Source organism: Rhinatrema bivittatum, chromosome 1, assembly GCF_901001135.1.
Source record: "Rhinatrema bivittatum chromosome 1, aRhiBiv1.1, whole genome shotgun sequence".
Taxonomy (NCBI): Eukaryota; Metazoa; Chordata; class Amphibia; order Gymnophiona; family Rhinatrematidae; genus Rhinatrema; species Rhinatrema bivittatum.
In genome coordinates, this window is record NC_042615.1 from 592,768,623 (window position 1) to 592,781,757 (window position 13,135).

A 13,135-nucleotide genomic window follows, 5' to 3' on the forward strand; every position below is an offset into this window, starting at 1 on the left:
TCCCAAGATGCAGTCCTGCCTTGGCATAATGGAAGGAGTTGCAATCTGCTAGCCAATTCGGTAGTGTGTTTGGTGATGACAATGCCCAATCTATTTCTATCAAAAGAAACAAAATTGGGTGGACTGTCTATGGGCTTCTGTCCGCTCCAGATAGAAAGATAAGGCTCACTTGCAGTACAAACTGTGCAGGGCTCATTCGCCTTGGTGCGAATGGGCATTGGGGAAAAAAATGTTGGCCGGACGATGGACTGGTTGGAAGTCAGTTACCACCTTAGGCAGGAACTTAGGTTGTGTAGGCAAGAGTACCCCTGTCATGATAAAATTTAGAGAAAAGTGGATAAGTCACTATGTCCTGGAGCTCGCTGACCCTGCACGCTGAGGTGACTGTCACCAAAAATATGACCTTCCAGGCAGATCCTTCAGGTCACAGGTGCACATTGGCTCAAAGGAGAGCTTTTATTAGCTGAGTTAATACCATGTTGAGGTCCCAAGACAGAGAGAGGCCTTAGGGGAGGGCTTCAGTTGAAGCAGGCCCTGCATGAAACATAGAACTATAGGCTGCACAGAGATGGGCATACCATCTATACCATGGTGGTGTGTGTCAATTGCACTCAAATGAACTCTAACAGAGAAGGTTTTCAAGCCAGCTTCTGAAAAGTGTAGAAGGTAATCAAGCAGTTTTTGTGTAGGGCAGGAGAACGGATCAAGGGCCTTCTGCTCAGACCATAAGAAAAACCTCCTCCACTTCAGTCCATAGGACTTTCTAGTGAAAAGCTTTCTAGAAGCCATCAGGACCCAAGATACATCTTCTGAAAGATCACGTGGTTGCAAAACTAATCTCTCAACATCCAGGCTGTAAGTGATAGGGCCTAGAGGTTGGGATGTCTCAACCTGCCTCGATCTTGCGTGATGAGATCAGTCTGGGAAGTCCCCAGACTGATCGGACTCTAAATAGACAACTCCTGGAGGAGTGGAAACCAGACCTGTCTTGGCCAGTAAGGGCTATGAGGATCATAGTTCCCTTGACCTCACGAAGCGTCAAGACAGTCTTTGCTACTAAGGGAATCAGAGGATATGCGAACAGAAGACCTTCACCCCAATGCCAGGTGACTGTGTCTGAGGCTGGTTTGCTGTCTGTCCTGTACAGGGAGTATAAATGGGACACAAAGAGATCCACATCTGGGCTCCCCCAGAGACAGAAGATCCGATCTGGAAACCCTTGGTCCAGAGTCCACTCATGGGGTCTGAAGGCATGACAAGTCTGTCCGCTAGCAGGTACTCAGTTCCAGCCAAGTACATAGCCCTAAATACCATCCCGTGGGACAGGGCCCATTACCAGACGTGGAATGCTTCCTGACACTGGAAGTATGACCCTGCAACTCCCTGCTTGTTGACATACCACATCGCCACTTGGTTGTCGCTTTGAATCAAGACAACTTTGTTAGACAGCCAATATCTGAAAGCCCATAGCACATACCTGATTGCCCAGAGGTCCAGGAAATTGGTTTGGCAACAGCGTCCCTGGCAAGACCAGAGACCCTGGGTGCTGAGCAATCTACATGATCTCCCTAACCCAAGGTGGAAGCATCCGTGGTTAGGACAATTTGGGTAGGAGGACTTTGGAAAGAGATCCCCCGATCCAGATTCAAAAGTATCCATCACCAGGACAAGGAGTCCTGGCAGAGTGAGGTGTCTCGGATGACCAACCCTAGTAACTCCAACACAGCTGGGCAAAACACATGGACTTGACGGCCCCTGCTTGAGAGGTACTCTTACCAGCCAATCCTCTAGATAAGGGAAAAACATGCACCCTCAGCCTGCGGAGGTGTGCCGCCACCATGGCCAGGCATTTTGTAAAGACACATGGAGCTGATGCGAGCCCAAATGGCAACACCTGATACTGGAAGTGCTGTTTTCCCACCACGAACTGGAGGTGCTTCCGGTGACTTGGGAAGGTCTCAATGTGAGTGTACATGTCCTTCAGATCAAGGGAGTATATTCAGTCTCCTTTTTGTAAAAGGGAGATCAAGGTGATGAATCAGTTCAAGGCTCTTAGGTCTAGAGTGGGGATCGGAGTCCTCCTGTTTTCTTTGGAATCAGTACATACCTGGAGTAAACTCCCCAATCTCTTTGCCCTGGTGGAACAGGCTCAACCACTCTAGCTGTTAAGAGGGAGGAGAGCTCCATTAGTAGTACCTCCTGTTGCGCTACGGCCCCCAAAACTGGCTTAAATGGCAATTTGGCAGGGCACCCAATAGGTTCATCAGTACCCTTGACGGGTGATAGAAAGAACCCACTGGTCTGAGGTTATATTGAGCCATTGGTTCGCAAAGAAACCGCAGCATTCCCCCTAGGTGGCATATCCATCACCCCCAGGTATGAGTAACTGGACTACGTACCCTATGAGCCAGTCAAAACCCCATCCCTGGAGTTGACAAGAGGCACCAGCTGGAATCTTGGAAGTTCTCTGCTGCCTGAGACGGATGCAGGAGCTCTGATGCTGCTGATGGGAAGTGAGGGGACAGAGGATAGTATTTCTCCAGCGAAAGACCTTCTGCCCCCATTTCACCGACTTCTTAGCAGAGGAAAATAGGTTCAGAGTGCTGACAGAGAGAGTTGTTTGAGGGTTTCATGGTGGTCCCGGAATTAGAGTGAAGGATGCTGTGGCCCATCTCCGAAGAGATTCTCCCAGTATAAGGCATGTCAGCGAGTCTTTCCTGTACCTCTGGTCGGAGATCCGAGGTCTGCAGCCATGCCATTCTGCGGGCATTGATTCCCACAGCAGAGGACCCTTGATGCCATTTTGAAAACATCATAAGTCACTTGGTCCTCTTGTTTTATACACTCCAGACACTTATGCACCGCACCAGCAACATGAGGGTGTCTTGCTGCTGCTGAGGAAACTGCTCGGCCACCTCCTGCACCTGCTTCTAGATGTCCTGCAGAGCTGGTAGGAAACTATGTGGGCAAACCGCACGGCTCCCTGAAAAATCTCTCTTAAGAGCATCCATTGCTGTGTGATCCTTCCCAGGGGCGGATTCGACTACCATTGATTAGTGGGGGAAGCTGGCACATCGAATCTGGGATCCTTTTGAACAAGGTAAACTCCATCAGCCTTCTTGTTCACAGGAGGCACCACGTGGGGGGCATTCCCACATCCTCAGCAATAACTCCTTAAGGATGTTGTACACAGACTGCCACGACCCTCCTTAGGAGGCTCCACAAACTGAAGGATTTCAAGCATTTTGTGCCCGGCATCATCCTCTGTCAGCAACTGAAACTGGATGGCCTCTGCCATCCCCCAAACAAAACCTGTGAAGATTAGGTCCTCAGGCGGAGACCTTCTTCATTGCTCTGGAGGAGCTGGGTCTAAGGGGAGACCATCAGAGCCATCGGTAGAGGACTCCATTGTGTCATCTCCCAGGGGTCACAGAGACCCTCATCCTCACATATTGATAGGGGATGGGGCCCTAGGCGCTCGGCCTTCGTCCAGCGGTGCAGACACTTACGGTACTGGAAGGGAGGGCTGCAGGCCTCAGTGTCTCCACTGGCCTAGGTGGAGCTTCCTCCTCCGAGGAACTGGTCACAACCACATCGGCAGGGGAGGTTGCGGTGCCCCAATGGGCACCAACACCAACCCAGTAACTGATGCTAGCTAGATCAATTACGCACTGATGAGCACATACAGAGCTCCAACAATGGCTTCCAGACAGACAGTACTGGCTCCTGTGCCGTCTGTGCTGCAAGTCCAATGTCCCACATCACCCGCTCGACTGCCAGCTGTACTCTCCTCTAGCTCCTCGTCAGACATTACTGATGCCAACAAGGACAGAGGAAGGAGAGGGTAACCAGATCCTCTCCAGAACTGAGAGGATGATCGATAGCTGGCACCTAAACCGTTGGAGACCATCACGGAGCCCTGGCACCGATGGAGGACTGGTACTCCTAGCTGAAAGGTCGCTTCGGGGGCATTACAGCATGAGCTGCCATAGACCTGCGCCCGGCACTGTGCACAGACTGAGATAGATGCCGATGCTTCTTCAGCTTCCTTTGATGCTCGACATGGTCCTTCCTCGGTGCCGAGGCAGATGACTAAGAACCCAGCGTCCTTAGCCTGGAGCAGCCCAATGATGCCCCACCAACCAACAGAACTAATGGTCCCGCCAATGTTGATGGCTTGGTGTCCATTGGTGCGGCTCCGTGGTCCTTTGATGCCGCCAATGCCTCGGACTTCATCTTGAGGTGAAAGTGGTCCTTTTGGGGTCACCTGGGCACATTTGCAGCAACCCCAGATGTCATGCAATGCCCCCAGATAGAGGACATCATGAGGAGGATCAGTGATGGACATGGTCCTCAGGCACCAAGAGCATCGCTTAAACTCAGACACAGCCATGATGGGACAAATAAAAAGGAGGCAAGATCAAATTGATGGCGACAGACATCTATGGCCAGCAAGCACTAAAGCACCGCTGCTGCGGGGAATCAACCATGAAAGGAAACATACCAATAAATGTCAAAAACCTTGAACTAGGCAGGCTATATGGAAGATGGAATGGGACCTGGCATTGAAAAGCAGGTGGCTACCATTGCAAAACATGCGGTACAACGAAAACTGGAAGTTTTCCAAAAAAAAGGCCACAATAAAGATTGAGGCTCACAAACCACGATGCTGCAGCACCGCGGAAAAAGAGACTGAAGAGGGATGCCACATGGATGTGTGGTATAGGGCATGCTCAGTGTGCCAAGTCAAAGTTCTAGAAACTGTGACATAGGTTTTCCGTGTTGGGGCTCCATCTGATGGGGTCTCCCATGTATGAGGGCTACCATCCTGATTGTCCTCTGAGAATAATCTATTTTCACATAAGGACCTTCATGTTAAAAAGTATATATATTAATTTTACATTTTGAACGAAATAGCATACTTGTGACTTACTTTTGCTTCCCATTCCATTCCTGCTACAGAGATACCCAAGAGTACCACTACTGTTATGGCTCCAATTATCTGATGTCATTCATCTCATCCAACATAAGCGCATTATTATCCTACAGAAGAAGAGATGGGGTAGAAAGCAGATAATGTTGTTGAAATTACCACCAAAATGTACAGATCTAAGGTAGTGACAACTCATCTCTAGGTGTGGTTGTACAATAGCATCAAAAAACTAAGAGCAGACATATCAAAAGATAATGAAAGAAGATGGCAGGGGACATGGAGAGAGAAAAGGATGTGAGAAAGAAAAAGGATGGAAAGTGGGTTATCAGGTGAGAGGAGGAGAGGAAAATGGAGAGAATACCAATTGCCACTATTCTGAAAGATAAATACTGAACACTCAGCTCAAACACTGGAGAAATATTCTTAGTGGCCCAGTAAAGCACAGAGTGGCCTGTTTTCATCCCAGTTTAGAAAGTATTATGACTCTACACAAGTGCTTACTTAACACCTTTACAATTTCTTTGATAAATCCCTTTAAAAAAAGCCTCTTGTCTGCCCATCTAGCCAACTACTCAATTCCTTTACAATTCCTACCACTCCCTCAGAGATCCATGTGCTTATTCCATGCTTTCCTGAATTCAGATACTGTCCTAGTCTCCATCACATCTACTAAAAGGCTGTTCCATGCATCCCATATATAAAGAATTATTTCTATTACACCTTAGGCTACCCCCTTTCACCCTCATCTCTGTTGAAAGAGGCTTGCCTCCTGTGCATAGATAACTTGGAAGTATTTAAATGTCTCTCCCCTCCCCCCTCGCCTTTCCTCTAGTACAGAGGTTCTCAAACTAGTCCTGGAGGACCCCCATCCAGTCAGGTTTTTCAGGATATCCACAATGAATATGTATGAGAAAAAAATTGCATGCTATGGAGGCAGTGCATGTACATTTTTTATTTTTTTTTTATATAAGCATAATTGCAATTTTCTTGATATTTGCAAAAACTTATTTACTATTTTAAAATTATGTACACATTTTTAAGTGCTTATATAAAAAAATTAAAAATACTCTAAAATATTAGGTGTTATATACACTCAAGTATATTAACATTTTTTTTATGGAGGTTGAACAGTTGATGGTTAAAAAAAAAAACCAAACTAAAATCATTACTGGGTGGTGATTGTTTAAATATGAAAACCTGCCACCTCGTCCATATATATTATTGGGTCTTAACGGTTTTTATTATTGGCATAGCATTTTTTTTACAATTTAAAATTCTTTAAAAAAAAAAAAAAAAAAACAAAAAAAAACAATCACAGAAGTGTTTAGATTTGGAAGATGTAGATTTTTTTTTGTAAACATCAAAAGCAATTAGTCCAAGGACCTATCCCTGCAGCACACCACTAGTAGCACCCCTCTCATTGCCATGACAGGAAAATTAGTTGTTACCTGTTAATTTTCGTTCCTGTAGTACCAAGGATCAGTCCAGACTGCTGGGTTATTTATTTATTTATTTATTTTAAATTTTTATATACCGGAATTCCTGTATGCAATACAAATCAGTCTGGTTTACAAGTAACGAAAGAGGTTGCCCTGGTCTGGGAAGTTAGACCTGGGTTTTTTTACATAGAACATGGAACAATAACAATAAACCATTGAACATTATTACAAGTAACATAGAATGTAACAATAGCATTTAACAGATTTAACTTTTTTTACAAAGAACTTTAGGAAGCGAATATGGTCTGCAGTAGACGGTTATATAAAGGTGAATAATGACTGTTAGAATTGCGAATAAGCAAGTACGGTATGAAAATTAAGTGGCAAGGTGTTGGTGACACCCTGCAATGGTTGGATCTGAAAGTCAGGAGGAGGTGCCTATTGGAAAGCTTGCCTGAAGAGCCAGGTTTTTAACCTTTTTTGAACTCTAGTAGATTGGGTTCGAGTCGAAGGTCTGGTGGGAGCGCATTCCATTGGTGTGGTCCCGCAGTGGAGAGGTGCTCTTTTCTTAGTGTTGATTTGGCAGGAGCTGCGGCTAACGTGCCTTTGTAGGCGCTTCTGATGGGTCTGGAAGATAAGTGTGGACGAAGTTGGGTTTGTAGAGATATAGGTGCGACGTTGTGAATTGCTTTATGAATGATGGTTAATGTTTTATATAGGATTCTCTGTTTGATGGGTAGCCAGTGGAGGTTGCTCAAGATGGTGGGGGGGTAATATGGTCTCTTCTCTTCGTGTTGGTTAGGATTCTGGCTGCGGGCATTTTGTACTATTGTAGGGGTTTGATGCTGTTGGAGGGGAGGGCCAAGTAAGATTGAGTTGCAGTAATCAAGTTTCGAAAAAAATAATGGATTGAAGAACGAGGCGAAAGTCATTAAAGTGAAGGAGTGACTTTAGTTTCTTTAGGACCTGTAGTTTAAAGAAGCAGTCCCTGGTGGTTGTGTTTATGAATTTTTTTTAGGTTAAGTTGATTGTCCAGCCATGCTCCAAGATTCCTGACGTCAGCAGAGAGCTCATTGTTAAAGATGTGGTTTGTGTCAGGTTAGGTGTGTGGGTGTTCGGGTTGTGTGGAAATCAGTAGCAACTCTGTTTTGCTGGAATTTAGAATCAGGTTCAGGCTGGAGAGTACTTGTTTAATTGGTTGAAGACAATTCTCCAAGTAGGCGAAGGTTTTTGAATAGATTCTGTGATAGGGATGAGGATCTGGATGTCGTCTGCATAGAGGTAATGAGTAAGTTTGAGCTGTGATAGCAGATGGCAGAGGGGGAGGAGGTAGACGTTGAACAGGGTGGGAGAGAGGGAAGAACCTTGAGGTACACCTTGGTCTGATAGGATGGGGGTTAGAATCCTTGTTATTAATTCTGACCTGGTTAAAACCTGTTTGATAGGAATGATTTGAACCAACTGAGAGCTGTGCCTTTAATTCCTATGTTTGATAGTTGTTCTAGGAGTTGTGAGTGATTTACCGTGTCGAACGCTGAGGATAGGTCTAGTAGGACCAGTAAGAATGATTGTTTTTTCTTCCAGGTTCAAAAGTAAATTATCAGTGAGAGAAAGCAAAAGTGACTCTGTGCTTAGTGATTTTCGAAAACCATATTGTGCAGGGGGAGAGAATGTTGTATTCCTCGAGATAATCGGAAAGTTGTTTATTTACGGCTTTTTCCATCAATTTGGAGATCAGGGGCAGGTTTGCAATGGGTCTGAAGTTAGCTGGGTCCGTTAGTGATGCATTGGTTTTTTCAGTAGGGGTTTGATGATTGCAAGTTTTAGTTGGTTAGGAACTGTGCCCATGGCCAAAGAGGTGTTGATTGATTTCTGCAATAGGTTTTGCGACGGTGCTAGGGATGGGCAGTGAGCAGATTAGTAGGGAGTGGGTCCGATGGATGTGCAGATGGTTTAATTTTTTTTAAGTAAATTTTCAATCTCCATGGCGGATGTGGGCTCGAATGACTCTAGTCTAGAATTCAGAGTGGGTTGGTATGAGCTATGAGGTATTGGTAGAGTTTGATGGGTTGTGAGGGAGCTAGTAAGGTTTGAGATTTTTGTTTGAAGTAGGTGGCTAATTCGTTGGCCTTGCTGAGCGCTAGTTGGTCTGGAATGGATGGTGGTGTCGGTTTGGTGAGAGATGATACGTAAGAGAATAACGCTTTAGAGTCGAAGATGAAGTTATGAATTCTTTTTGCATAGAAGTCCTTTTTTGTTTTGTGTATGGCGTTTCTGTAGGTGTTAAGGGTGGCTTTGTAGTCCAGTCTGGATGAGGGTGTAGGGTTGATTCTCCAGCTTTGTTCTTTGTTTCGTAATTTTGTTTTAGGGCTTTTAGTTCCGGGGTGAACCATGGTTTTCTGTTGTCTCGTGCCGACTGGATTACTTTTGAGGAGGTTGGACAGAGTTGATCCGCTATTTTGTTCGTGAGTTTGATCCATGAGATGGTGGCTGTGTTGGCGTCTGAGAGGTCTATTTGTTTGAGATCTTTGGAGCAGTGTTCTGTGAGTAACTCCAGAGAGCATGGTTTCCTGAAATGAATGGTGGTTTCGGAGATGTTTGGAGGTGGTGAGTTTTTCATTTTGAGGGTTGTGTCTATGATCTGATGGTCTGACCAGGGGATTGGTGTGCAGGTGGGATTGGTGTGGATGGACCAGCTATCGTTGATAAATATGAGGTCTAATGTATGACCTGCTTTGTGGGTGGGCCCGCTGATTATTTGTGAGAATCCAAGGTGACTGAGGGAGGAAAGGAAGGGTTTCGCAGTTAGTAGATTGAGGGATGGAGTCCACGTGAATGTTGAAGTCTCCCAGTATGATGGTTGGTTTGTCTGAGTTTAGGTGTTTGGCTATCATCTCTATTAGAGGGGAGGGGTTAGCCTCTAGAGTTCCTGGTGTGGCGTAGATGAGGAAAATTTGTAGATGTTGAGATTTGAATATGGAGCATTCAAGATTTGAAGTGGCGTATGATAGTTGTAGGGTTATGCCCAGTTGTTTTTTTGCAGCAAGTAGAATTCCTCCTCCTTTCTTTTTTGGTCTAGGTATTGAGAAGAGGTCGAAGGATTGTGTGGGTAATTGGTTAGTTAATGATAGTTAATGATAGTTAGTTAATGCCTCCCTTCCAGCAGATGGGAGTCAGAGAAAAGCTGAAAGGCACCTCCCATATAACCTGGTGTGCCACCTGCGATCCCTCAGTATAATCAATATCAAAGCAGAATGAATGTAACATATGGTAAACAACCAATGACTAGATCATTGGTTGTTTACCATATGTTACCTCTGAAATAACTATAAACGTTTGACAAAAAGAACCATGTCGTGTCTGAAAGAATGTTCTGAAAAAATCTACAAAGAGAAACAATACGGTACAAGCAGACGAGCGGGAATCTCCTTCCTCTGGGCGGGTATCTGGACTGATCCTTGGTACTACAGGAACGAAAATTAACAGGTAAGAACTAATTTTCCTTTCCCTGTACGTACCAGGATCAGTCCAGACTGCTGGGATGTACCCAAGCTGCCCTAAAGGGGGTGGGACCTAGAAATCCCCGCTCGAAGCACACTGCTGCCAAATGAATCCATTTTCAGATCCCGCACGTCCAAGTGGTAATGCTTGGCAAACGTGTGCAAAGATTTCCAAGTAGCCGCCCAGCAAATCTCTTGAGGCGAGACCCATTCGCTCTCCGCCCAGGACGCCACTTGCGATCTAAGAGAATGTGCCTTAAGTCCATCCGGTACTAAGCGCCCGTGACATATGTAAGTTGAAGCAATAGCGTCTTTCAACCAGCAGACAATAGTAGCCTTAGAAGCCTTAGTCCCTTTCTTAGGACCACTCCACAAGACAAAAAGATGGTCGGACAATCGGAAAGGATTAGTAACTTCCAAGTACTGCAAGAGAACTCTGCGACCATCCAACCTCTTGAGATCCTGCGCCTGAGGAGCATTCCTATCCTCATCTGAGAATGCCGGCAATTCAACTGTCTGGTTGACATGAAAAGCAGATACCACCTTAGGCAAGAAGGAAGGTACAGTCCAAAGGGAAACTCTCGAGTCAGTGATGCGCAGGAAAGGCTCCCTCTACAGGACAATACTTGAAGTTCTGAGATCCTTCTAGCTGAGCAGATAGCCACGAGAAAACACCATCTTAAGTGTTAAATCCTTTAGCGTCGCTCGCTTCAAAGGTTCAAAAGGAGGACTACACAGGCCTCGAAGAACCAAATTCATACTCCAAGACGGAAAGATCAACGCACCGGCGGCTTTAGGTGCTTGACGCCCTTCAAGAATCTGGCCACGTCCAGGTGAAGAGCGATGGAAGTACCATCAACCTTACCTCGAAAAGAGGCCAGGGCTGCTATCTGTACTCGCAGCGAGCTGTACGATAAACCCTTCTTTAGGCTGTCCTGCAAGAAAGCAAGAATGTGACTAATGGTGACCTGCTGCGGGGACACACTCAACCCACGGCACCACGAATCAAACACCTTCCATACCCGAACGTAGGTAAAAGAAGTAGAGGTATTACGAGCGTGAAGGAGGGCAGTAATAACCGCCTGAGTAACCCTTTTTTCTCAATTGCCTCCTCTCATAAGCCAAGCCGCTAGACAAAAGCAATCGGCCTGATCGAAAAATACTGGGCCCTGCCGGAGAAGGTTTGGTAGATGGCAGAGGAGTAGGGGGCCGTCCACTGCCAGGTTGATCAGATCTGCGAACCACGGCCTTATTGGCCACTCCAGGGGTCACCAGAACCTGTCCCCCGGTGGGATTCGATCCGGTGCAAAACCATCCCCACCAGCGGCCATGGAGGGAACACGTAAAGGAGAATATGTGGAGACCAAGGAAGAACCAGAGCGTCCACTCCTTCTGAGCCATGCTCCCTTCTACGACTGAAGAAACGAGATGCTTTCGCGTTCAAACGAGTTGCCATCAAGTCCAATCAGGGAGTCCCCCACCGGTTGGTAATGAGCCGCAGTGCCTGGTTTGATAGCTCCCATTCTCCACAGTTCTAGCTTCTGCCGGCTGAGGAAGTCCGCCTGTACGTTGTCGACCCCAGCTATGTGGGATGCCGCTATGCGAGACAGATGGTGTTTCACCCAATCCATCAACATGTCCGCTTCGGAGGCTACTAGCCGACTTTTTGTGCCCCCTTGTCGGTTTATGTAAGCCACGGTGGTCGCATTGTCAGATAGGACCCGTACCGCCCAGTGGTGAACCAGGGGAAGAAATTGGCACAGCGCCAAGTGAACCGCCCTGGTTTCCAAGCGATTGATGGACCACTTGCTCTGTGGCAGCGTCCAAAAACCCTGCACTGACTGTGACTGACAGTCCGCCCCCCAACCTGTCAGGCTGGCAACCGTCGTCACGACTATTCATTGAGGGGGCTCCAGGTCCACGCCTCGAAGCAAGTGATCTGGGATCAACCACCAATCCAGACTGGACCTGGCCGGTTCGAGGAGCGGTAATGGCAGTTGGAACTCTGCCGACTTGGGGTCCCAACAAGAAAGTAGTGCCCTCTGCAAAGGCCACATATGAGCAAAAGCCCAAGCCCAACTCCAGGGAAGATGCCATAAAACCAAGAACCTGCAAATAGTCCCACACCACGGGAAAGGGAAGAGCTAACAGACGCCGAACCTGAGACATTAGCCGCTCCATCCTCACCAGTGGCAGGGAAACCTTGCCCATACAGGTGTCGAACTGTGCTCCCAGAAATACCAATACCTGAGACAGAACCTGGTGGCTCTTGGTATAATTGACAACCCAGCCTAGGGAACTCAGCCGACCCAAAACTGATTGCTCTGCGAGAACGCGATACACTTCAGACTTCGCTCGGATGAGCCAGTCGTCCAAGTAGGGATGCACCAATATGCCCTCTCTCCAAAGGCTCGCTGGTACCACCACCATCACCTTGGCGAAGACCCTCGGAGCCGTCGCTAGCCCGAAGGGTAGGACAGAAAACTGGAAACGCTGCCCCATGATCATGAACCGTAGAAATCTGATGATATTCCTGGATCCCTATGTGGAGATAAGCCTCCATTAGATCCAAAGAAGCCAAAAACTCGCCTTTGTGGACAGCTGCAATGACTGATCTCAACGTCTCCATTCGAAATCAAGGGATACACAACACCCTGTTGACCTGCTTCAAATCCAGTATCGGGCGGAATGAACCCTCCTTCTTGGGAATGATGAAGTAAATGGAGTAGCGACCGATCCGACACTTGGCTGCGGGAACCAGAACAATGGCTCCCAGGGCCTGTAATCGAGACGGCGTTTGCAAAACCACTTGCTGCTTCGTCTGAGACCCGCTGGGAGATACGAGAAACAGATCGCAAAGGGGTCGTGCAAAATCCAAAACGTAGCCTTGATTTATAATGTCGAGAACCCACTGGTCTGAGGTTATCTTGGCCCATTCCTCTCTAAAGCGGAAGAGTCACACCCCCCCCCCCCCCGATCTCCGGAACTGAGGAATGGGCCAGCGTCTCTTCATTGGGACGCTTTGTTGTTGGCAAAGGCATGAGAGGTTCCAGCGCGCTGAGGCCGCCTGCCACGAAAGGAATGCGCCCATGTTTGAGACCTTGTGGGCGGCTGCCGAGGGGCATAGAAGGAAGAGCCCCTACCTAAGCGGAAACGGCGTTGTCCTCGAAAGCAGCCTTCTCCCCCAAGGAACAAACCAGCTGCTCTAGCTCGTCTCCGAATAAAAGCTTGCCCCGAAAGGGAAAAGAACCCAACTGTGACTT

General features: G+C 47.2%; 1 protein-coding gene across 1 annotated transcript in view; it reads right to left on the reverse strand.

Annotated features, from left to right (window-relative positions):
* Positions 1-13,135, reverse strand: part of SLC12A2 (solute carrier family 12 member 2) — a 368,551-nt gene that overhangs the window by 195,056 nt on the left and 160,360 nt on the right. Inside the window, 2 exon segments of the mRNA XM_029619121.1 lie at positions 4,934-5,001; positions 5,004-5,043. Of these exon segments, the coding sequence (XP_029474981.1) occupies positions 4,934-5,001; positions 5,004-5,043 (108 nt within the window).